Below are 23,054 nucleotides of genomic sequence, written 5' to 3' on the forward strand. Positions count from 1 at the left end.
TCTCTGTTGTTTCATGGCAGAGACAGAATCATAGGTTTTAGTAGGGGAGGGTTGATAGAAGAAGGACGATCACCCAGAGATAGGTACTCCATAAAAACTCGGTACCAAAGAGTAAAGGAGAAATCAGAGCTGAGAGGGACGCCCAGGCTGAAGGCTGAGCTAGAATAAGGAAGACAAAACCAAAAGAAAGTAGAGGACTTAGCAAATTATTACAATGAAGCATGAATTGTGTCTGAGGGGTGTGATGCTCTCTAAGGGTCTTCTCAGGTCAAGGACACAGTAAATGTTTCTCTTCGAGGCACAGGAAACCATTGAGATGGCATTCACTTATACATTCTTTTTTAAGCCACTTTCAGAATCTAACATCCTGGACACCTACAGTGACATAAGATGTAACGATCCATGGCCACAGACATCTTTTGATGAAATTAGGGTGCTGTGGCTTTGGTAGCAACATGTAACCCTTATAACAAAGGCTCTGAGTTAACTGCATATTAACACTAATGAGACACTTAAACATACAAGTCATAACTTGCTTAAAATTTTGTTTATTTCAGAATATCAATGGATATAATAAAAGGAAACTTAGACAGAATTTCAAAACCAGCCTCAAATTCAAGAGTACGTCCTGGGAGCAGAGGTTCAAATGCTTCTTTGGAGGTGCTCTCACCAGAACCAGGGTCCTTCAAGGTACTTTGTTGTTTAGAAATGATTTAAACTACTTCTCCTGATCTCTAGCAGTTGGTAAACCTGTGGCTGTAGTTAACATCTCATTCTAAGGTTCCTTTTTAAAAAAGTGTGTCTGGGAGCTCAGATTTCTCAGATTTTACTTTAGATCATTTAACATGAAAATACTGTTTCCTTCTTTACCTTTTTTTTTTTTTTTGGAGTATGGCTTGTTTGTTTATGGTTGTACTTTGTTGATGCTCATTTATTACCTTTTTTTCTTTTGTAAGAAAGCTTTGTATTCCAACATCTACTATCACCATTGACTCTTACTGTGAAAAAGATTCAGTAACTTTAAAAATACAGTTTGGGTGAAGACTATATAGTATATGTTTAGTAGATATATTACCTGGCCATGACTCCCTTTCTTTTCTTTAGTATTCTCTTTTTCTTTTCTTAAAGTAGCTAAACTTGATGTTTTTTGAAGAATCCATTTTTTTTTTCCTCTGAGATATGGGACCATTTATTTGTTTTAAGGTAATGGAAAACAAACATTTTGAAACTTACGGTGAAAAAAAATCTTTGCAAGTTTATGAATCTTTACTCACTTATTTGATTTATGGACTAGACTCTGCATCATGAAACTCTTGGAGTTTTTCTCCATCATGATTTAGTGCTGGAAATAGAAAGTATTCTAGGCATTTTCAGCAGAAAGGGATGGAATGCAAGAAATTCAGTTCCTCAAACTCAGTGGAAAGCCAGGATTTTTGGTTTCCAGGTCACACCACCATGGCTGAAATCCAGAGATCAGAAAGCTGCTGCTGTTGCTGCTTCTGACACTGCTGCCCGTCCTCAGAACCACAGAACTGGGGACTAGACATGCAGAGATGACTGCCTTTGGTATTTCTTGCCAATTTCCTATCAGGAGTTTAGGAAGATGACTTCTACCTCACTTCTGTGGTATAAATCTTGTGCAGATGAATCTAATTGGATGAAACTGATACACATCCAGAACCCTACCTACAAGCAACTTTGTAAAATACAGCTTCTGGCTTAGCTCTCTGTTTTGTTGCATCTAATCTTGCATCATTACTATATTGTGTGTTTACTCTTGTAGCATTGTATAATAAGGCTTGGTATCTGGTAGGATCAGTTTTCTTTTCCGGGATTATCTTAGCTATTCTTGACTTTTATCTCTTTTTATATTTTAGAACAGTTTTTTAAGTCCTGTGAAAAATACTGTCGGGGTTTTGATTGAAATTGCTTTGAATTTATAGATTAATTTGGAGAAGATTTCTGACTTTATGGTATTAAATCTTCCCATTTATTAACATTGAATCTCATTGACATTTTTGTTTCTAATTAAAACATTTTACGTATGACAAAATTCACTCTTTTTTGGTGTATAGTTCTAAGTTTGGCAAGTATTAGAGTGATACTATCACAATCAAGGCAGAGAACAGTTTCATCATCACCTCTCAAAAATTCCCTAGTGCTACCCCAATCTAAACAGTCACTGAACAGTCTCTCCTACTCTTAATCCCTGGAAACTCCTGATTTGTTCTCTGTGCATGTAGTTTTTCCTTTTCCAGAAGGTCATATGAATGGAATTAAAAAATATGTAGCTTTTGAATTGGGCTTTTGTCTATTGGCACAGTTCATTAGAAACTCATCTCCATGTTGTTGCATGTATCAATAGTTCATGCCTTTTTATTACTGAGTAGTATTCCCTTGTGTGGATATACCACAGTTTGCTTATTTATCCCTCAGTTGAAGAATGTTTGGATTGTTTGTAGGTTTTAGTGATTATGAATAAAGCTGCTATAAATATTTTCATGCTGAATTTTTGGACGGAAAATAGGTTTTTATTTTTCTAGGGTAAATACCTAATAGTAGGATTGCTGGGTTGTATGGTAAGTATATGTTTAGCTTAAGAAATGGTCAAACTTTTTTGTTTCCACCAGAAATTTATGAGAGTTCCAACTGCTTTGCATCCTCACTAGCAGCTGGTATTGTCAGGGTTTTTAAAAAGCCATTCTAATAGGTTTATAGTAGTAGCTCATTGTAGTTTTAACTAAAATTTCCCTGATGACTAATAGTGTTAAGTATATTTTTATGTGCTTATTTGTAATCCACATCTTTTCTGGAAACTGTATGTTCAGAATTTTTGCTGAACTTTAAAAATTGTGTTTGTTTACTTACTGTTGACTTTTGAGAGTTCTTTATATATTCTAGAATCTTTTGTCAGGTATATGATTTGTAAACATTTTCTCCCAGCCTGTAGCTTGACTTTTCATTCTTTTAACTGTCTTTTGAAGAGCAATTTAAAATTTTGTTAAGTGCAATTTATCAATTTTTTTTCTTTTAAGGATTGTGTTTTCTGGTTGTATCTAAGAACCTTTTGTCTAACCCAAGTTCCCAAAGATTTTTTTCTATGTTTTCCTTTGAAAGTTTTATAGTTTTATATTTTACATTTAGATACTTGTGGCCTCTTATTGCCAGTGAGAAGGCTTTTGTAAGCCCAATATTTATTCCAGTGTGGGTTGTGTAGTTCAGATATTTTTCCTCTGGTTGCTTTAATTTTTTTCTCTTTGTCTTTAGTGTCTACTGTTACTCACCTAAGTATGGATTTATTTAATTTATTTAATTGCTCCTTCTGGAGACTAGTACTTCTTCTTCAATCTAAGGATTTGTGTGTTTCTTTTTTTTTTTTAAAACTTCTCAGCCGTTGTGTTTTCACAGGTTTCAAATATTGCCTGCTTTTTTTTTTTTTTCTATTTTGTCATCCTGGAAGTGCAATTAAATGTCTGTCCAGACTTTCCCTTCTATCCTTCATGTCTCTAAAAAATTTTTCTTAAATTCATTTATTTCTCTGTTCTTCATGCTGGGGAATTTTCAATATATATTTTCTAATTTTTTAATTCTTTCGTATACTATGGCAAACCTACTTGTTAATCCATCCATTGAATTTTTAACCTTAATGATATATTTAAAATTTCTTGATTTCTTTTTGGTTTATTTTCCAATCTGTCTGTTCTTTACAGTATCTTGATCTTGTGTTTTTTTGATTCTTTTTTTTAATACCCTTTAAAATATTTATATGATTATCTTTATCAACTTCTTTTAATGTCTTAAGTTCCTTTGTTTATTATGGTCTTGCTTATTGTTGGTCATTTATTCATGGCTTTTGAACTTCTGGAATATAAGTTTTAATTTTGGGAATTGTATGGAGCCTGATTTAAAACTATGCCTTCCAGAGCAAGTTTCTGTTTGCTTCTACCAGATTCCTCAGAGATAACACTGACATGAATTTTTTTTTTTTTTTTTTTTTTGCTCAGTTTCATCTTTAAGCATTCCATAGCCCAGGAATAATAGAAATTGGAATCCAAACCCACATGAAGCATGACCCCTGTGGTTGCACATTCTCAGGGAAGACTATTTCCCACTTGGAACCCAGACACATTTTGTACTTTCATCCTGTGATTTTGGATAGGTGTGCTTTTTGAGTCTACCCTCTCACCGAGGATGTGCCTTTTTGAGGGATCCAGCTTTATGAAGCAGGAGAGGGAAGGTTCCTTTCCCTGTTGTCTTGCATGGGTCCAAGGCCTAGTCTCCTATCTCTGCTTGGGTGGCAAAGCCCAAGCACATAGCTTTCTGAGGCCTGCACAATCTCATTTGCCTTCCTTGTCACTCCCACCCCCACCCACACTGAGCAGCTACTTTAAGGATTGAAAAGATTCCTGTTCCAGCTTTCAGTCTCCTTTTGGTTTCTGTTCACTGGTAGTCTCCCTAATGATCTTATGAGTTTAATTATGGATTTCTAAGTAGATGGGAGATTTCAGTTTATTCAGTTTTCCTTATAGCATAAACTGGAATCTCAAAATAATTTTAGATTCTTTAGTCCCAAGTATGGTGATGATAAGCCTAATCTCAGGAGTCATGGGTTCTAATTAGTCTCCGCTGACCACATTTTATGTGATTTTGGGCAAATTTGACTCTCTGCTAGTTTCCTCATCTATTCAAAGGAGTAATAATACTATCCACCTTATAGGCATGTTTTGAGGATGAAATGAGGTAAAATATCTAAAGATTTTATAAGTGACTAGCACCTAGTAAGTATTTAATACATCTTAGCTATTTGGTCTGTCCTTCCTACGTTATTATTCACACCATTCAGCATAAAGTCTGGCATATAGTAAGTATTCACAAAATACATGTTCAACACATTCAAAAGGGTAGTTTTATGATTTCATGTAGGTAGGATAATATACAAAGACCTGACAAATTTTAGATTCGCATAGAATTAGTATTTCTATTTACATATTCCTGGGTGATGACTTTTTAATGCAACAACTTCACAATATTGACACATGTATTTTAATACATAGATTACTATTGCTGTCTTGAAAACATCAGCAATCATTTCAAGTCAGGTTTTATTTGAAGCTACTAAGCTGTAGTTCAAACTCTAGAATATTTATTAACCAACAGGGACTTTGATACTTATATCAAAAGCAAGCCTTCCTAAAGTTCTGATTTATGTTAATCAAGTTCATGGAAAATCAGTAAGGTTTGTCTTAGGTTGGGGAAGAAAGCCACGGATATCTTGCAGGTTGACTGCTACTTACAAATGATTCAGTGTCTATAAAACCTTATGCATTGTCTAAATAATAAATCGTGGAATTTTGATTAGTTTTATTGCTCATTTGTCTTTTATTAATTTCTTACCAAAAATTTATGTATGGCAGAAAGTAGAGTTTTAATGAAATTTCTATAGTAATGATATATTTCTTATGCTAAGAATTTTGGTTTGTTGTTGCTTCTGAATATTTTTCTTGAAAGAGCCAATAGTTGTAATTTGTGTAAAAATCTCATGGCTTTCAGGTAGGGATCTAATTGTGAGGAAGGGTTTTTATAGGGTATTTACTTTTCCTGGGATTGACTTGGAGGTATGAAGTGGGGGATGTGGAGCAAGGGAAAAGGGAGATTGAATGTGGCTTTGAGAATGAAGAAGAAAGAAAAATCATAGACTTGGGCCACAGGGTAGAAGATCAGGAGGGTTAGGAATAGGGAGGCCAGTCGACAATGGGATGGAGAAGATGGTTGATGCTGGTGGGGTCGGGAATTGTGGGTAAGACTGTGAAATGGGCAATGCTGGCCTTTTCTTCTCTAGTTTCATCTTTTTGCCTCATTGCTTCCTAGAATAAGAACATGCTAAGAGTTAGGGTCATATAGGATGATATATGTGAAAGATCTTTGTGTATCCTGAAGTGTGCTACCCAAGAATATTGCTAATATCTAGTTATGTTTCCCCTCTATAAAAACCCATTCTCAGCAAAAGGTAGGCTACGTTCATTTATGCCAGGATGTAAATTACTGACAGTGCTTGTGTGAACTCTCCCAGCAATTTCAGCATTTTCACAGACCTTTGTAGCCTCAAGGCTATTATGGAATTTTAGGCTCTATCTGGCCTTTGACAGAAGTTTGTTTTTGAACAGGGAGCCCTCATTAACACCTCCAAGATCACATAAAGTAGGCATTGTTTTGCTTGTTTGTAAATTGGGCCTCCCGTTAGTTTCATTCCCTACTCAATCTGTTTTCTTCTGTTAAATAAGGGTAGTAATGCCTATACCATAGGATCATTGTGAGGAGTGAATGGGGCAGTGTGTGTAAAGTACTTAGCACAGGACCTGGCCAACAGTAATTCCTCAGTAAATGTTGGCTATGATTTTTATACCGCTGACTCAGCTTAGTTCTGCTGGGGCTAATGTCCTAGCTGAGGTGAACAGAGATGCTCATGCAGTCCTGTATCCCTGGAAGTTTAATTCTCAGTACCATTTACAGTCTGTCCTGGAGATTCACAAGGGGGCACAGACTAGAGGGGTTGAGTGTTAACCACAGTGGTGCAGAGTGAGCATAAAAGCCACCAAGGGCTGAACCCTGAAGGGCTGGAGCAGACAGTCCCTACGTTGGAGGGGAAAGGCACACCTCTCAGAAGTGGCTGACCCACTCTCCCTGAGGTTCTCCCTCTCCTGTGGGCTGTTTTCCCTTCTGCTGTGATCCTCAGTGCCAGGCACAGCCATCAGGGCCCTAGGATCCCGGTTTTTTCCTGGTGCAGCTGTGGATGTCTGTTCTTGTCTTCTCTCAGGAAAACACAGCTGCACCAACTGGTGGCTTCAAAATGAACTTTGCTAAAAATGGAAAGAGAAATCGAAATAAAATAGAAAAACTGTGACAAGCATAAAAATTATTCACCAGATAACATGGTTCTGATTTGAAGAACTCCATGAGAAGCAAATCTCAGTTCAGACTGTTCTCTTGGCAGCTGTTCAGTAGCTGCACGGGGCTAGTGGCTATCGTTTTGGACAACCCCACTCTAGCCCTTGACTCTTCATCCTTGTGTCAGCTCAGGGAGCAGGGACTATTCACGCCTTATCCTCAGAGCCGTTCTCTTTGGGACTGATTCCTGACCCTTCTCTGTTATTGCTAGAAATTGCTGGGGAGTGGTGCATATTACATTGTTGACAAATGTTAAATTTAATGTGTGTTTAAATTACATTTAGGTAAGTGTTACATTTCTAGAATAATTTAATGTTGCTGTATGTATGTATGTCCTCACATATACTCACATTAGTGTTAAAATAGTCTAGAAGTTTTTAACAAATACATTATTTTTAAAAACTCTTTGGAAATAATTTTTAGGTTGGTACTGCAGTCAATTTGAACTCTGGTAAACAGAGCCACTCAGAAAGCAATAATACAGAGGAAAATAGAAACAGTAATGATGATAAAGGGGAAGACTACTCTGAGAAAATACAGTTGGCTGAAGAGGGGTCAGATGAAGATCTGAACTTGGTTCAACATCAGATAATCCCTGAATGTTCAGGTAGGATAATCACTTGGTGATTGGCTGATGATAATTATAGATACCCTAATTAAAATATTAGAACTACATATGTTTTTTATCAGCTAAGTAGAAATAATAATTAAAAAAAGAGACATGCTTTTTGTGAGCAAGCAAATTATCGCTTTTTTATAAGACTATTGAGTTCTTAAATACACTTAGTATTTTAAAATAATAATAATATAATATAGAAAAATAATAAAATATGTCATTTAGTAAAATGTTTTTGTAGTCATTTTAGATTAATCCAGTAGGAAGTATTTCTGCACTTTATGACATGATTTTTTTTGATCTTTTTGATGATTAAAATTACATAATAAAATATATTCTGTAATTTATAAATACCTTTTTAAGGGATAATCTCATTTGATCTTACTAACTTTTATTTTATTTTTTAGAAATTAAAAAACTTTTTATTTTTAATTTTTTTAAATGAAAGTACTCGGGATTGAACCCAGGAATTCATGCATGCTAAGCATGCACTCTACCACTGAGATATACCCCACCAATCTTAATAACTTTTGGATTTTAAGAGACTCCCTTTTTTCATGGTTATTAAATTAATACCAGTCCGAGTGAATCAGAACAGCAGTTCTCAAAACATGGACTGCAGAGCCCTGGGTGGGGCGGGGAGTCTCTGAGAGCCTTTCAGGAGCTCTGCAAAGTAAAAACTACTTTCATTGTAACACTGATAGATCAGTAATGTAATTCATTATAATACTGAAATAATGCTATTTGCCTTTTTGCCCATTGAATGGACAGTTTCACTGATGGTACAAAAGCACTGGTGGGTCAAATTGCTGGTGGTTTAGTGTGAATCAAGGCAATGACATGAAATTGTTCTAGTAGTCATTGTCTCCTTCATGACCAGGCACGGGCAGAGAAAAGAAATAGCCAGTGTCACTTAAGAGTGTCCTTGATGGAGCAGTAAAAATTTTAATTTCTATTTCTTCTTGACCTTTGAGTACACATCTTTTTACTATCCTGTGTGTTAAAATGGGAACTACATATAAAACAGTTCTATTGGATACCAGAATGTGAAGATTGTGTTGAGGAAAAGTATTCATGTGATAGTTGAAGCTGAGAGCTCAATTGGCCACTTTTTAATGGGACATCATATTAACTTGAAAGAATGACTGGTGGACAAACTGTTATTGTTCAGACTTAGGTATTTGGCAGACATTTTTAAAAAATGAAATGGGCCTATTACTTAAAGGAAAACAACTGACAGTATTTTTTGTTGGTGGTAAAATTTGATCTTTCAAGTGAAAAATTAGAATCTTGGAAAACTTGTGTATGTCACCATGAGCTTCCCAGTACTTCGACTTTTCCAATGAAAATTGGTGGCAATATTAACAAATGTCTTTTTTTGATATTGTGTATTGAAATGTGTTAATATGTTGAAGGTCTGCATGATTCTGCAAACCACTATTTTCCAAATGGCCAATGCAGGGTAAAAGATCCATTGAACATGAACAATAGATCCATGGATTTTAATGGAGCAAAAACAAAAAGCTCACTGATAGGGTTACAGATTTCATATTACAACTAACCTTTAAGAAACTAGCCCTTGTCCAGTTTTGACATAATATCAAAGAAGAATAACTGCAATTATCTGAAAAGGCTATTAAATTTCTCCTCCCCTTTCCAACTACATGTCTGTGTGAGACCAAATTTTCTTAAATACTTTTAACTGAAACAACAGATTACAATGGATTGACTATAGAAGCAGATGTGAGAATCTAGCTGTCTTCTATTAATCCAGATATTAAAAATTTAAAGCTTTGCCATTCTTCCCAATGATTATTTTGGAAAATATAGTTGTTTGTCATAAAATGTTATATTTATGTTAACATAAAATTAGTAATAACATTTATTATTTAAAAATGAATACATATATACAATATTTTTCAGTTTTGATTTCTAATATGGTAATTGTTAATAGGTATAACTCATAGACAAAAGCTACTTTGGGTTCTCAGTAATTTCTGAAGCTGTAAAGTGAAGTTGAGATCCTAAACTTTGAGAAGTACTGATTTAGATTTATGTTTGGGATGGGACCAGCTCTCAGGCCAGGTGACTCAGGATTAGTTATCAGGAAACAGTTTACTAGAGTTGAAATTAGCTGTTGGCCCCATTTACATTGTATTTGTTTCTGCTGTTTCAGTACTGCATAAGTTACTTCAAAATGCCTGCTGTGTAGACTCCGTATGTATGCAGAGCCTGAGAATGGTAGGGTTGGCAGTTGGGAATTAGAACTAGAGGCTGTTGCATTCCAAGTACGTGTGCAGTAAGATTTGTAGAGCCTCCTGATTGGTAAGATCATTATTCTTTTTGGTTGTTTGTTCCTCTAAAAATATCTCATTTTCCTTAAAAAGGAAGTGATATCTTTTAAGGAAACATCGCTGGATTGTTTGGATCTTCAAAAGTTGTAAAATTTGGCTTTCCTTAGCATGATATGTCGTTTCTAATGATTTAGTTTGGGTGGCTAAGACTTTAGAACCTGAACATTTATGCTCATTGCCAAATTATCACCTTTCATCTGACTTCACAGAAGAATTGTCTCCTGGTGGTGAAGAGCTTTGGCTCTGGAGTCAGATTTGGGTGGAAACTGACTCTGCCATTTACTAGATACAAGATGATTTATCTTGGACATGTATGTAACTCAGTTACAAATTAGCCTCAGTTTACTAATTTGTGAAATAGGATGATAATTATGCCATCTTGCTGGTTTATGGTGAGGGTTAAATGAGATAATGCATATAAATAAAGCATTTAAGACTGTGCCTATCAGGTAACTATAAATGTTAGCTGCTATTATTAACATTATCATTAATCATAATGATAATTATAATTATTAATATCATTAATCATAATTATAAGTTAAAACTTGAATGATGGAAGTTCTAAAGAGTTCTAATGTCAAATAAGTTACCAACATTTATCCACAACTCAAGATCCTTTTTATGTACTTCAAGGAAATAGGACAAATGGGAGGGACATAGATTAAAGTCTGTTTTTGGTGTACTTTTTAGAATTTGTTTCTAACATGTTGGAATCACTCTGTGTCTCTTAATGACATGCTACATTTTGCTGTAGCTATTTGTGTACATGACTTCTCTTTCAGCTAGTCTGAAGCCACTTTAGGATAGGGTCTTTGTCTTACTCCTTATTTTTAGTTATGAATATAGAAGCTATAGCAGAATGAAGGAGAAAGAATTTGGGACTTAGATTCATATGAGACCCTCTTCTGAATTCAGTGCTGTTTGAATTTATTAGCTATTTGAAAGGACCCCATTATCTCAATAGTAAAATAGAGATAAATGTGTATTTCACATTGTTGTTAGATAATTTTATGAACAATTATATGTGAAAACACCTTGTAAATCAAGATATGTGACACCAATGCTAGTTATTACCATCAGCCATAAACATTTGTTGAATGAAAGAACAAATAGTAAAAACAAAACAGAAAGAGAAAAAGCTTTAAGACTTTACTAAACTTCAAGCTCATTCCTTCTATATCATTCAACATAATATAGATGAATCTGAATTAAAAGAATTAGATTCTCAACTTCAAGATGCTATTCAGAAGATGAAGAGGCTTGATAAGATATTGGTGAAGAGACAATGTAGAGAAAAAGAAATTAAGAAGCGAGGTCTAGAATTGAGAATAAAGCTGTGGGAAGAACTGAAGGTAAGAATTGGAAAACCGTATGCTGACATGTAAGAAACAACTTCCTCCGAGATGAGTAAGAAAAGGGTGGACTCTGGTAGTGTTAATGTGGTGGGGGAGTGGTGAGGGAGGTGGATTTCTGGAGCTGGAGAAGGTGACTTTGCAGCATTCCAGATTCCAGGCGCTGCACTTGTGTGCTCACTCCCCATGGACAGCGGACAGCACAGTAGGCTTCTCTCACCTGTGTCTGGCTGAGGCTTCTCTATCTTTGGAATAGAAAGGGATGTGGTACCTACTTTCTATCAAGTAGGTTTGTCTGCTTTTTCTTCAGCAAGCTTCCAGTTTGGAGAAAAATACACAAATACACAAAAATTTCACCCCCTGGTTACCATTATTATTTGCATAAACTTTTGTGACAAACAAGCAGGGAGTTGACTGTTTCTCATGCTGGTCAAGACCTCTTTGGGAAGCTGTGAAGTGCTTGTGGTTTGTGACTATGCTCTGTTTACTTCTATCTTAATGAATTTCTAGTGCTCGATTAACTTCCCTTGGCCTCCTTGGACCTTTTGTTCTCTGTAGTATTGAGGGGTGGAAGTTGACCAGGTGTTGGTACTGACTTCATGTATAGCGATTAGCTTATATTTGAACTTTGCCCCTCAAAGGAGAGCACTTTTAAGGTAAGAAACATTGTAATAACAGATTTATTGCTTTTGATAAATCCCTCCTTGATTAACTGACTGACTTCTGAAGAAATTTCCTGGACGATGAGATGAATTAATAATGAGATAATTAAGAATACATTTTTACAAGGTTCCCTGGATGGCCAGGTGGAAAAAAGGAATATATAAAGTACAGTGCTTTAAGCTAGAGAAGTAATTTGTGTGAATTTTTTAGCAGAAAAAGTTAGCCTATCACTTATTTCTATTGAATCTCAAAGCAAATTTTAACTGGGTTGGAAATATGAATTATAACTGTAATCATGATAAAATATAGCATCAATTTTGAAATGTCTGAAATTGTAATTTGATGATGTACCTTTAGGTTACTCATTAGTTATAGAAACATTTAACAGAAACTTAAGATACTTTAAGCAGGGTAGTCATATAATGATAAACATATTTCAGCTCTATCTGGGAATATTCATTGATAGAATTTTGAGGGAACAGGAAACATTAGCAGATTTCTTAATTAAAGGAATAAAAATAACCTGAGACTTCTCATTTATATGCACGTTTGGAAACCATGTTGGAATTTTCAAAAATATCAATAAGTATAGTTGCCTTCTTTTCCTATGTTTAAAATTTTACTTCTTTTTTATTAGTCTGCAAAAAATAATGAAGCTTTGCAAAGTAATGAGGAGATGGAAAATACAAAAAAATTTCTAGCTTTGACTGCTGCATCAGAAGAAACTGTTGGTGAGTAAAATTGATTCATCTTTTTTTTTTTTGTCTCAGAGTCATAGAATATTTGGGTTAAAGTAAAATTCCCAATTCAATTATTTTTTCTTTTTCTTTGAGTTTAACTCTTCTTTAGAGGAAATCATCACGTTAGGTAGGACTATTTGGAACTACCCAGAGCTTAGATATGTTTCAGAGTCTTCTAGGTGTCTGCTCAAAGGTGAGGGGGACAGGGCAGTGAAAAATTGGGAAATAGACGAAGTATGTCTTCGCCTTTCCTTCCTGTGCCTCTTAGATCCCTGTAGACACCCAGTTTATGCAAACAGTCCCCTGAATGCCTAAGATCATCCCACGAGGTGTCTCACTCAGGCCTCTACAACCTTTCATAAAAATCCATTACTGATTTGTCCTTCCCCTGCTCTCTCACAGTCTGGCTTTATGAGACCAGTCAATTAATTCTCCTCATGTGTTCCTACTTCTCCTTGTGTGGATATACAGTTGACCCTTGAACAACGTAGTGGTTAGGAGCACCGACCCCTGTACAATTGAAAATCCAAGCGAACCTGGGCAGTTCAAACTTATGTAGTTCAAGGGTCAGCTGTGTATTTGTGATTCTCCTCTTCCTCCTCCTTCTTTTCCTTCTTCCTTCTTCTTTTTCTTCTTCTGCAGAAGTACTATGGAATCATATAGCCTATTTTAACCTACTTATATACTGTTTTAGTGATTGGGAAGCAGTTGGTATTTTTTGGCAGGACACTTAAAACCCTTTCACCTACATCATGGAAATGGTCATATAGTACTGCTTGGGCATTAGGCTGGCTCCAAGCAGGGGCCTCTGATTTCTCTGAGAATCCTAGAATCCATTTGTCTTTTACAAAGTGAGTAACATTTTAGAATCCCAAGGACCCAATTCAGGCTACTACAACTTTTTAGCATGAGTTTTGATGTGGATGAGATTTCCTTCAGGTTGGTTTCTTTCCGAACCCAGCACTGAGAACTCAGAAACTACGTGGGCCTCTTTTTATGCAGAGAGACAATGATGCTGGCCAGTTCCCACCCATAGTGAGTTTGCTAATGATCCCCAACATTCATGTCCACCAGAAACCTCAGAATGTGACGTTATTTGGAAATAGGATCTTTGCAGATGTAATTAGTTAAGATAAGGTTATCCTGGAGTAGGGTGGGCCCTATATCCAATAACTCATGTCCTTATAAGAGGAGACACAGAGACACAATGATATAGGGGAGAAGACCACGTGACGCTAGAGGCAGAGATTGGAGTAATGTAGCTACAAGCCAGGTAACACCAAGGATTGCTGGGAGCCACCAGAAGCCAGGAAGAGGCAAGGAAGGATTCTTCCCTAGTGACTTCAGAGGGAGCATGGTTTTCCCAACACCTTTATTTCAGATGTCTAGATTCCAGAACTGTGGCAGAATAAACTTCTGTTATTTTCAGTCACCCAGTCTATAGTATTTTGTTACAGAAGCCCTAGAAAATTAATACACTGACTTCAGTGAAGTCACCAGAGGTATGAATGAAGGAGCAACCTTGCACATTTCATCCCTAGCGAGGATGGTGTAGAGAATAGCCAAGGCTCTGTGGGTGGCCCTCTTGGAGCTTCTCCAGACGTCCTCAGCCAAATGCAGCCACCCCAGCTGAGGCCCCATTCATAATGGAACAGAGATAAATTGTTTCTGCCATGCCCCTCAGCTGACTGACCCACAGAATCATAGGCATAGTAAAATAGTCATTGTTTTATGCCACTACATTTTTGTTTTTACTTTTTATTTAGAAATAATTTTAAACTTACAGAAAAGTTACAAAATAATACATAGAGTTCCTATACACTTTTCACCCAGCTTCCCCTAATGTTAGCATCCTGTATAACCACAGTCAAATGATCAAAGTTAAAAAATTAATATTGGTACAATATTATTCATTATTGGAATATCTTCTTCCAATTTCATCAGTTTTTCCTCCAATGTCCCTTTTATTTTCTAGTATCTGATCCAGGACCACATATTGCATTGAGTTGTCATGTCTCCTTAGTCTTCTCCAGTTTCTCGCAGTTCCTCAGTCTTTCCTTATCTTTCATGGTCTTGACACATTTGGAGAATATTGGTTGGTTATTTTGTAAAATATCCTTCAATTTCGGTTTGTATGATGTTTTCTCTCGATTAGATGATGGTTAAGCATTTTTGTCAAGAATACCCCAGAAGTTGCGTTTTCTCAGTTGATCACACTCAGGGTACCTAATGTTGATATATTTTATTACTGGTAATGTTAACCTCCAAAACTTGGTTGAGGTGGTGTCTGCCAGCTTTGTCCACTGCAAAGTTACTGTTTTCCTTTTGCAGTTAATAAATATCTTGGGGGAGATGCTTTAAGCCTATGCAAATATCCTGGTCCTCTCCAAACTTTCACTCACTAATATTAGCATCCATCAGTAAATTTTGCCTGCAGTAATTATTACTCTATGTCCCTAAATTTTGGGTGACTTTATGTAACAATAGGTAACTGGAGTGATTTTCATCAACATTATTTTCAGTGACTGTATATTAATTCACTATATGGTTGTACCATCATTTGCTTGACTAATACCCTGTTAAACATGTAGATTATTTCCTTTGTTTTCCAGTTTTTTTTTCAATTATACACAATGCTGCAGTAACGTTATTAGGCAATTATTTTCTTATTACCTTTTGTGGTAGGCCAAAAAAATGCACCCCTCCCCCCAAGATATCCATGTCGAATCCCTAGAAGCTGTGAATGTTATCTTATTTAGAAAAAGGGTCTTTGCAGATATGACTAAGTTCAGGATCTTAAGATGAGGAGATAACCCTCGAATATGAAGGTGGGCCCTAAATGCCATCATAAATATTCTCATAAGAAGGAGGCAGAGGGAGTAGAGATACAGAGAAGAGAAAAGGTGATGTGAAGATGGAGGCAGAGTGGAGTGGTGTGGCCTCAAGCCAAGGAATGCTGGCACCACCAGAGACTGGAAGAGGCAGGGAACAGAATCTTTCCTAGAGCCCCTGGAGGGAGTGTGGCCCTACTGACACCTTGATTTCAGACTTCTGGCCTCCAGAACTGTGAGAGAATACATTTCTATTGTTTTAAGCAACCAAGTTTGCATTTATTTGTGACAACAGTTACAGGAACCTAATATACATCTTTAAATAAATTCCTCTAAGAGAAATTACTTAGTCAAAGAAATTGGACTTTAAATTTAAAGATTTTTATCCATACTGATTTGCTGAAAGGTTATACCAATTTAGCTTCCCACTAACACTGTATCTGAGGCATTATTTTCCTATACCTGCTGCAACATTGGACTTTGTTTTAAAGCTTTGTTAATTGAAAATGGACTCATGGTAATTTGTATCTCTCTGATAATCAGGCAAGTTGAATATTTATTTTTTCATTTCACATTTTATGAACTACTTGTTCTTTTATAAAGTAAAATGTTCCTTTTTATTGATTTGAAGGATTCCTTGACATATTAAGGATACTAATTCTTTGTAAGAAGTATCAAAAATACTTTTTTCTAACTTATTTTTCTTTTGTTTTATGGTATTTCTTAACATTTGTATTAGTTAAACCAGTCATTTCTTTTATGTTATCGTTAATTGTTGCTCTGCTTACAAAAAGGCCTTTTCCACTTTCAGATTATATAAAAATGTACCTGTGGTTTCCTTTAGTACTGTTATTATTTTATGGAATAATTTAAAATGTCAATCTACTTTGAATTTGTTTTGGTGTCACATATGAGGTATACTATTTAGTTGTTTTTTTTTTTTTTTCCAACTTGTTACTGGTTATTTGAAGACCTTTTATTGGGTAATCCATAGTTCCCACTTATTTGGAATGCTAATTTTATCATGCACTAATTGGATCTATTTTTCTAAGCTTTCAGTTCTTTTCCATTAATATTTCTATCTGCTGATATTAGTATTGTTTTATCATAGCTTTGTCATACCTTTTATTAGGACAGATATATTGTTGTCTTTTTCAGAAAGGTTTTTGGAATAACATGTTTTTCTTAAGCTTGTTTTTCTCTGTGAAAGTTGTTCAGCAATGACAACATTATTTAAGAAAAAAGACTGCAGAACACTTGAAACCTATAGCTTATAAAATGTGTTTTTACTAATTTAAATGTCTGAAGACTATTGTATGAAGATAATCTCTCTCAAAAAGTACAGCTTCTTATACTTTCTTTACTGTCTCTCAGTAATTGTACACCTTCCTAGAATTCAGACTACACTCCTTATTCTAATGAAAGAACATGGACAGTGTCAGGAATGTGATTCTGGATGTAATAGTATCTCAGCATCTGTATTTTAGAAAGGAGGAGCTAAACGCTTATTTCTCCAGTGAGGCATTTCTAAGAAGCCATACCTGCTTGTGGCTGACTCTAAAGCAAAGACTGTAAAACAGGCCACTCTGGACGGGGATTGATGGTGGCCCTTTGACATTAGCCTTTTCAGTCACAGAGTTTACTACTGAGTGAACTTTTGGCCCTGGAGGGCAAGACTTCTGTTCTCAGCTGGCTTTTCTTCACAAACAAATCCGAACTATCGAATACATTTAATTTTTTAATAATATTTAATTATCTGTATATTTTTTAAATTGAAGTATAGTCAGTTTACAATGTTGTGTCAATTTCTGGTGTACAGCATAATGTTTCAGTCATACCTATATATACATATATTCCTTTCATATTCTTTTTCATTATGGGTTGCTATAAGATATTGAATCCAGTTCTGCATGCTATACAGTAGAAACTTGTTGTTTATCTGTTTTATATATAGTAATTAGTATCTGCAAATCTCGAACTTCCGATTTATCCCTTCTCACCCCCTTTCCCCTCTGGCAACAGTGAGACATGGAAACAACCTAAATAGTTGTCTATCGACGCATGACTGGATGAAGAAGTTGTGGTATATTTATACAATGGAATACCACTCAGCCATAAAAAAGAATAAAATAATGCCATTTGTAGCAACATGAATGGGACTGGAGATTGTCATTCTAAGTGAAGTAAGCCAGAAAGAGAAAGAAAAATGCCATATGATATCAGTTATATGTGGAATCTAAAAAAAATAAAACCAGAAATGAACTTATTTACGAAACAGAAACAGACTCACAGACACTGAAAACATTTAATTTTTAAAGCTCATGGCAGGTATAAACCTGTGGAACTCACAATTTTATCTCTGGAGTCCCATGACTACCGTAGGCCCTGTAGACATTTACAGTAATGTTAGATTACTACTAATGTCCTACATGGAAATTAGTTTGACTTCATGAGCTGAAAGCTGGAGTTATCAGAGGCTTGGAAGCAATGTTTAGAGAGAGTCATTGCTTTAAATATTGTCACAATGGGTTTCAGTTTTTAGATTCCTAATTCTTAGTTAGTTGTTATGTACTGGCAGTGTTTATTGTGCACAGAGCAAATAATATGTGAAAGTAGGGTGGGTGTAAAAGGAAATGGGAATCAAAGACACTGCTGGATAAACCCAGTGTCTGTTGCCCATAATTCTTGCTCTTGTCTGTCTCGTCTCTAGCTCACACTCGAGCAGTTCACTAGACTGAAGAGACAACATTATTGTATTCCTGGTTCTTCACTTTAATTAGGGTTTTTTTTTTTTTTGATGATTGGTCTTTTATAGAAGGTGAATTCCTTAGTGAAATTTCTTGCTGGCTCTTTACGTCATAGACATGTATTCAGAAGTCACACATATCTGATTTTTAAAAATCTTAAAAACCTTAAGAGATTTACCATAGACTACATTATTAGCCTAATTATGCATTTTTCACATTTTACATAACATAATTATTACCTTATTCCAAAAGAGTTAACTTTGGGAATCTTCAGTTTATGAAATGTATTAATAGCATATATGAAAGATGTATAAAAGAATGAATAGAAATGTAAGAGTCCGATTTGACTCCATAGCACTGATTTTTGAAAGTCTTCTACTTCTATGATTACAACATGGCCGCATATCTAAAATGGTGTGAAATTGCTTATATCTGTTCCATTCTGAGATTTGTTTCTTTCCCAGGTTTTTCCCTGAACTTCGGCTACTCACTCATCTTAATTAAAAATATAAAAATTAAAAAATTAGTTTGATCAAGCCTATGTATAGTCATAAATTTTAAAGTGAAATGTTCCCATAAGGCTTATTGTGAAAACAAATCTTTTGCTCTGTTTTCCTCCATGATCATTTTTTCTGCTACCAGGAAAGCGCAAAGCCTTTGTCAACTGTCCAGTAGGTGGCGGCATCTAGTTAAAATAGTACTTCAGAAGAGTTTCTTGAAGGATTTAGGGACAGAGTTATTTGGACTTGAACTTTATTTATTTATTGAGGGGAGAAGATTTTTTTTTTTAATTTGGTTTTTTAAATTAAAGTATAGTTGCTTTACAATATTAGTTTCAGTTGTACACCAAGGCAATTCAGTTATACATATACACACATATGTATTTATTTTTTCAGATTCTTTTCCATTATATGATATTACAAGAAATTGAATATAGTTCCCTGTGCTATATGGTAGGTTTATCTATTTTATATATAATAATGTGCCTGTTAATCCCATACTCCTCTAATTTATTCCTCCCTGCCCTTCCTCCTTTGTTAACATAGTTTGTTTGAACTTTAAACACACATTTACAAATGTACCAAACCCTATTTTCTACCATTCTTCTTCTTTTTTCCCTTTAAACAAAGGGAGAAATCTTAGGATGATTATTCTTCATCTCTCTCAGTTGTTTCTTTGACATCTACTTTTTTTTGTTTTTGTTTTTTCTTGTTTTTTTTTTTTAAATTAAAAAATTTTAAAGTTTTTTTGTTGTTTTATTTTGTTTGTTTTGTTTTTCCATCACTTCTCACTTAGGAGTAACTTGAGGGACTTTGGGCCAGTGGCAGAATGGCAATTTCCAACCTATTTTCCATCACCCCAAACACAAAATACATCCTAGTGCTCTTCTAACATCACAAATAACCAACAGCAAAAAAAAAAGATACTTGCTTTTTAAAAGTTAGTTTTATGTATAGATACTAAACACAAATGAGGCCTTGACTCCAAGAGGAAGATAAAAACTACGTTAAATGGATTTTTACCCATTTGGACTTAATAAACCAGAGATAACCTCAAGTACTGAGGTTTTGAAGTAGACAGTATTACACTTGCTAGAGATCTCAGAAATATTTAAGAAGCCTGTCCCACCTCATTTTCGAGGGATCTCTTTAAAGTTTTTCTAGAGAATTGTTATGAATTCAAACCTCTTTACCATTCCAGAGGTTTCCCCATAGTTTTTTTAGCATTTATCTGATGGACAGAGATAAGGTTCAGTACAGCTAGTGATAGGGTTGTTTGTTATCATTGTTTAGATAGAGCTGCTTCTTTTTTGCCTTTGTCACATTTACCTCTTATGCTTCCAGCTCCAAATTTTTAAGTGCATATAAGCACAAAACAGTGGCCTTTTAATCAAATAGGCTTCTCAAAATTTGCAAATACCTCTCTCAAAGTGCTTTTCTGTGAAATTCATGTAAATGTTACTTCTGCTCTTGGATGTTAAGATTTAATATTCCAAGAGAATTTGGTAGTCTCTTTCTGCTTCTGATTTGCCGAGGACTGAGGGTAAAAAAATCACATAACTGCTAACTGGCTGAAGATTTTTGGTTTTTAACCTCTGTTGGATTCTCAGTATTGCTTAGCAATTTCTCTTAAGTCTCCAAAGTAAGTCTTCTGAATTGTTACCCTGTGTTTAACCTCCTATCTTCTTCTGCTGGTCCTTGGCCCTGGCAGTCTCAATGTCTGGAGAAAATGGACCAGCTGGGTGGGAATCCCTTCCACATTCTTGCTGTCTCTCCACTGCACTGGCTGTGCACCTCTACCCCCTTCCCTCTTCCTTTAGCTGGAGAGTGGGTGCTCTCCTTCTCCAAAGCCAAAGTCAATAATGTCCCGTCCCCTTCACTCTGCCCGTGGCTCCTGATCTGACAGTTACTCTGTCTCTTACTTGGAGCTTCAATCTCTCTTCTGGCTCCTTCCCTTCAGTTTACCAAGCTTGGACCTTCTGACCCTAAAACAGAATCAAAGAGCCATCAAACCAACCAAACATACAAGTAAGACCTCCTCCCTTGATTCTTCAGCCTACTCCCAACCAAACAGGTACCACTCAGTATCCTTCCTCTCCTTAAAGGCCAGACTTCTTGAAAGAATAGTCCACACCTACTGGCGCTACCTGCTCAACCTGCCTTTACTTCGTCACTGCATTTTCTCCTATGACACTACAGAAACTATTTCATCAGTGGTCCTCCTAAATTCTAAATCTAGTGATGTACTCCCAGTTTTTATCCCATTTGATGTCTCTGTAACATCTGACATGGTTGACCACTTAGAATAGTACTGGTTTTACTAAATTCATTATTCCCTGCTGGTTCTTCTCTCCCCCTCCTTACATCTCATTGGTTTTTTTTTTCTTTTAATTTTTTTCTTTTCTTTTTTATTTGGAGGGGGGTAATCCAGTTTATTTATTTATTATATTATATTTTAATTTTTTTAATGGAGGTACTGGTGATTGAACCTAGGACCTCATGCATGGTAAGCATATACTGTACCACTGAGCTATACCCTCCCCTCCTACTTCTCATTGTTGAAACCTATTCTTTTGTATGTTTTCCTCTCTCTTGGTTAATGGTTTCATCATCCATCCAGTCTTTGTGGTGGCTGATTGTCTGTATCTACTTGACTGGATCACAAGATGCCCAGATGTCTGGTTAAACATTATTTCTGAGTGTATCTGTGAGGGTATTTCTGGAAGAGACTAGCATTTGAATTGGTAAACTGAGTGGAGGGCATTACCCTCCCAAATGTGAGTGGGTATCATCCAATTCATTGGAAGCTTGAATAGAACTAAAAGATACAGGAAGGGAGGATTTGCCCTATCTCTGCCTGACTATTTGAACTGGGACATGGATCTCCTCTGGCCCTCAGTGATAATTATCTTATTTATTCTAATTTTCTTTAGCTGTTTGCTTTGAGTCTTGTTAGTTTATGATCACCTGGATATAGTCTTAATTTTTGTGTCCTTTTCAATAATTATTCCTATTCTGAGAACTTTATAAGGATTTAGTATTGAAATTTATTCAGTGTGTTTCAGTATCTATTCACATTATCATAAAGTTTTTTCTTCTTGACAAACTTACTGAATGTTTCAAAATTAAAGATTTAAATACTAAATTAGTCTTTTATTCCTGAATCAGTATTTCTTGGTTATGGAGGCTTCTTATTCTAATTCAGTACCAGATTTTAATGGCTGCATTTATTCAGAATTTTTGCATCTATATTTATAAGTGAGATTAGCTATGTGTGTGTGTGTGTGTGTGTGTGTGTGCGTGTGCGTGTGTGTGTGTGTATATTATTGTGTGGTAGGTAGGGGTGAGGTTGGTTGTGTTCTATGTATATGCTTTGTCAGGGTATGTTAACTATAAAATGAATGGGGGTTGGCTGTCCATTTATTTCTATGCTTTGAAACAGTTTATATAACATGGGGATTATCTGTTCCCTAAAAATTTGAAAGATTCCACTGGAAAAACCATCTGGTTCAAGTAATTTCTTGGAGGCGATTCTCTGACTCTTTTCTCAACTTCTTTCATATATACTATTGTATTTCAGTTTACTAGTCTTCTGGAGTCAATTTTGGCAGTACATCCATGTCACTGAGATTTTAAAGTATCCATTTCACCGAGTTTTAAAATTTTACTAATAACATTTCATATAGTGTTTAATGATAATTCTCCTTTTTAGTGTTTATATGTCTCATTTCTTATTTCTAATTTTGTTCCTGTCTTCCTCTTTCTTTTTAATCTAGAAGTTTTTTTTAAGTTAATATTTAATTTTAGCACAGTTTTAGATTTGCATAAGAATTATGAAAGTAGTACTGAGATTTTCCAAATATCTGCAAACAGTATCCCTTAAGATTAATGTGGTACGTTTGTTATAATTAATGGACCAATATTGATACATTATTATTAACTAAAGTCCATACTTTATCATCCAGACTTTTAGTTTTTACTTAATGTCCTTTTTCTGTTTCAGGATCCAATCCAGGATACTGCATTACATTTAGTCCTCATATCTCCTTAAGCTACTCCTGGCTATGCACTTTGTCAGACTTCCCTTGTTTTTGATGACCTTAGCAGTTTTGAGGAGTACTGGTCAGGTATTTTGCAGGATTTCCAGCAATTGTGATTTATGTCATTTTTCATATGATTAGACATGGGTTGTATGTTCTTGGAACCACAGAGTTAAAGTGCCATTTCCATTATATCACATCATACTATCAAGAAAACTTACCACTGTTAATGATGATCTGATCATTTGGCTGAGGAAGTATTTGCC

General features: G+C 35.4%; 1 protein-coding gene across 7 annotated transcripts in view; it reads left to right on the top strand.

Annotated features, from left to right (window-relative positions):
* FSIP1 (fibrous sheath interacting protein 1) overlaps positions 1 to 23,054 on the top strand; it is a 173,710-nt gene that overhangs the window by 5,168 nt on the left and 145,488 nt on the right. For 5 of the 7 annotated variants that reach the window (XM_032481522.1, XM_032481520.1, XM_032481523.1 and 2 more), the window contains exons 2-5: positions 558 to 690; positions 7,369 to 7,552; positions 11,113 to 11,267; positions 12,568 to 12,661. In XM_032481522.1, the coding sequence (XP_032337413.1) occupies positions 565 to 690; positions 7,369 to 7,552; positions 11,113 to 11,267; positions 12,568 to 12,661 (559 nt within the window). In that variant the 5' untranslated portion in view covers positions 558 to 564. The remainder of the gene's footprint in view (positions 1 to 557; positions 691 to 7,368; positions 7,553 to 11,112; positions 11,268 to 12,567; positions 12,662 to 23,054) is intronic. The other 2 variants (XM_032481524.1, XM_032481525.1) reach the window with 1 other exon arrangement.

This window comes from Camelus ferus, chromosome 6, assembly GCF_009834535.1.
Source record: "Camelus ferus isolate YT-003-E chromosome 6, BCGSAC_Cfer_1.0, whole genome shotgun sequence".
In the NCBI taxonomy this organism is placed as follows: Eukaryota; Metazoa; Chordata; class Mammalia; order Artiodactyla; family Camelidae; genus Camelus; species Camelus ferus.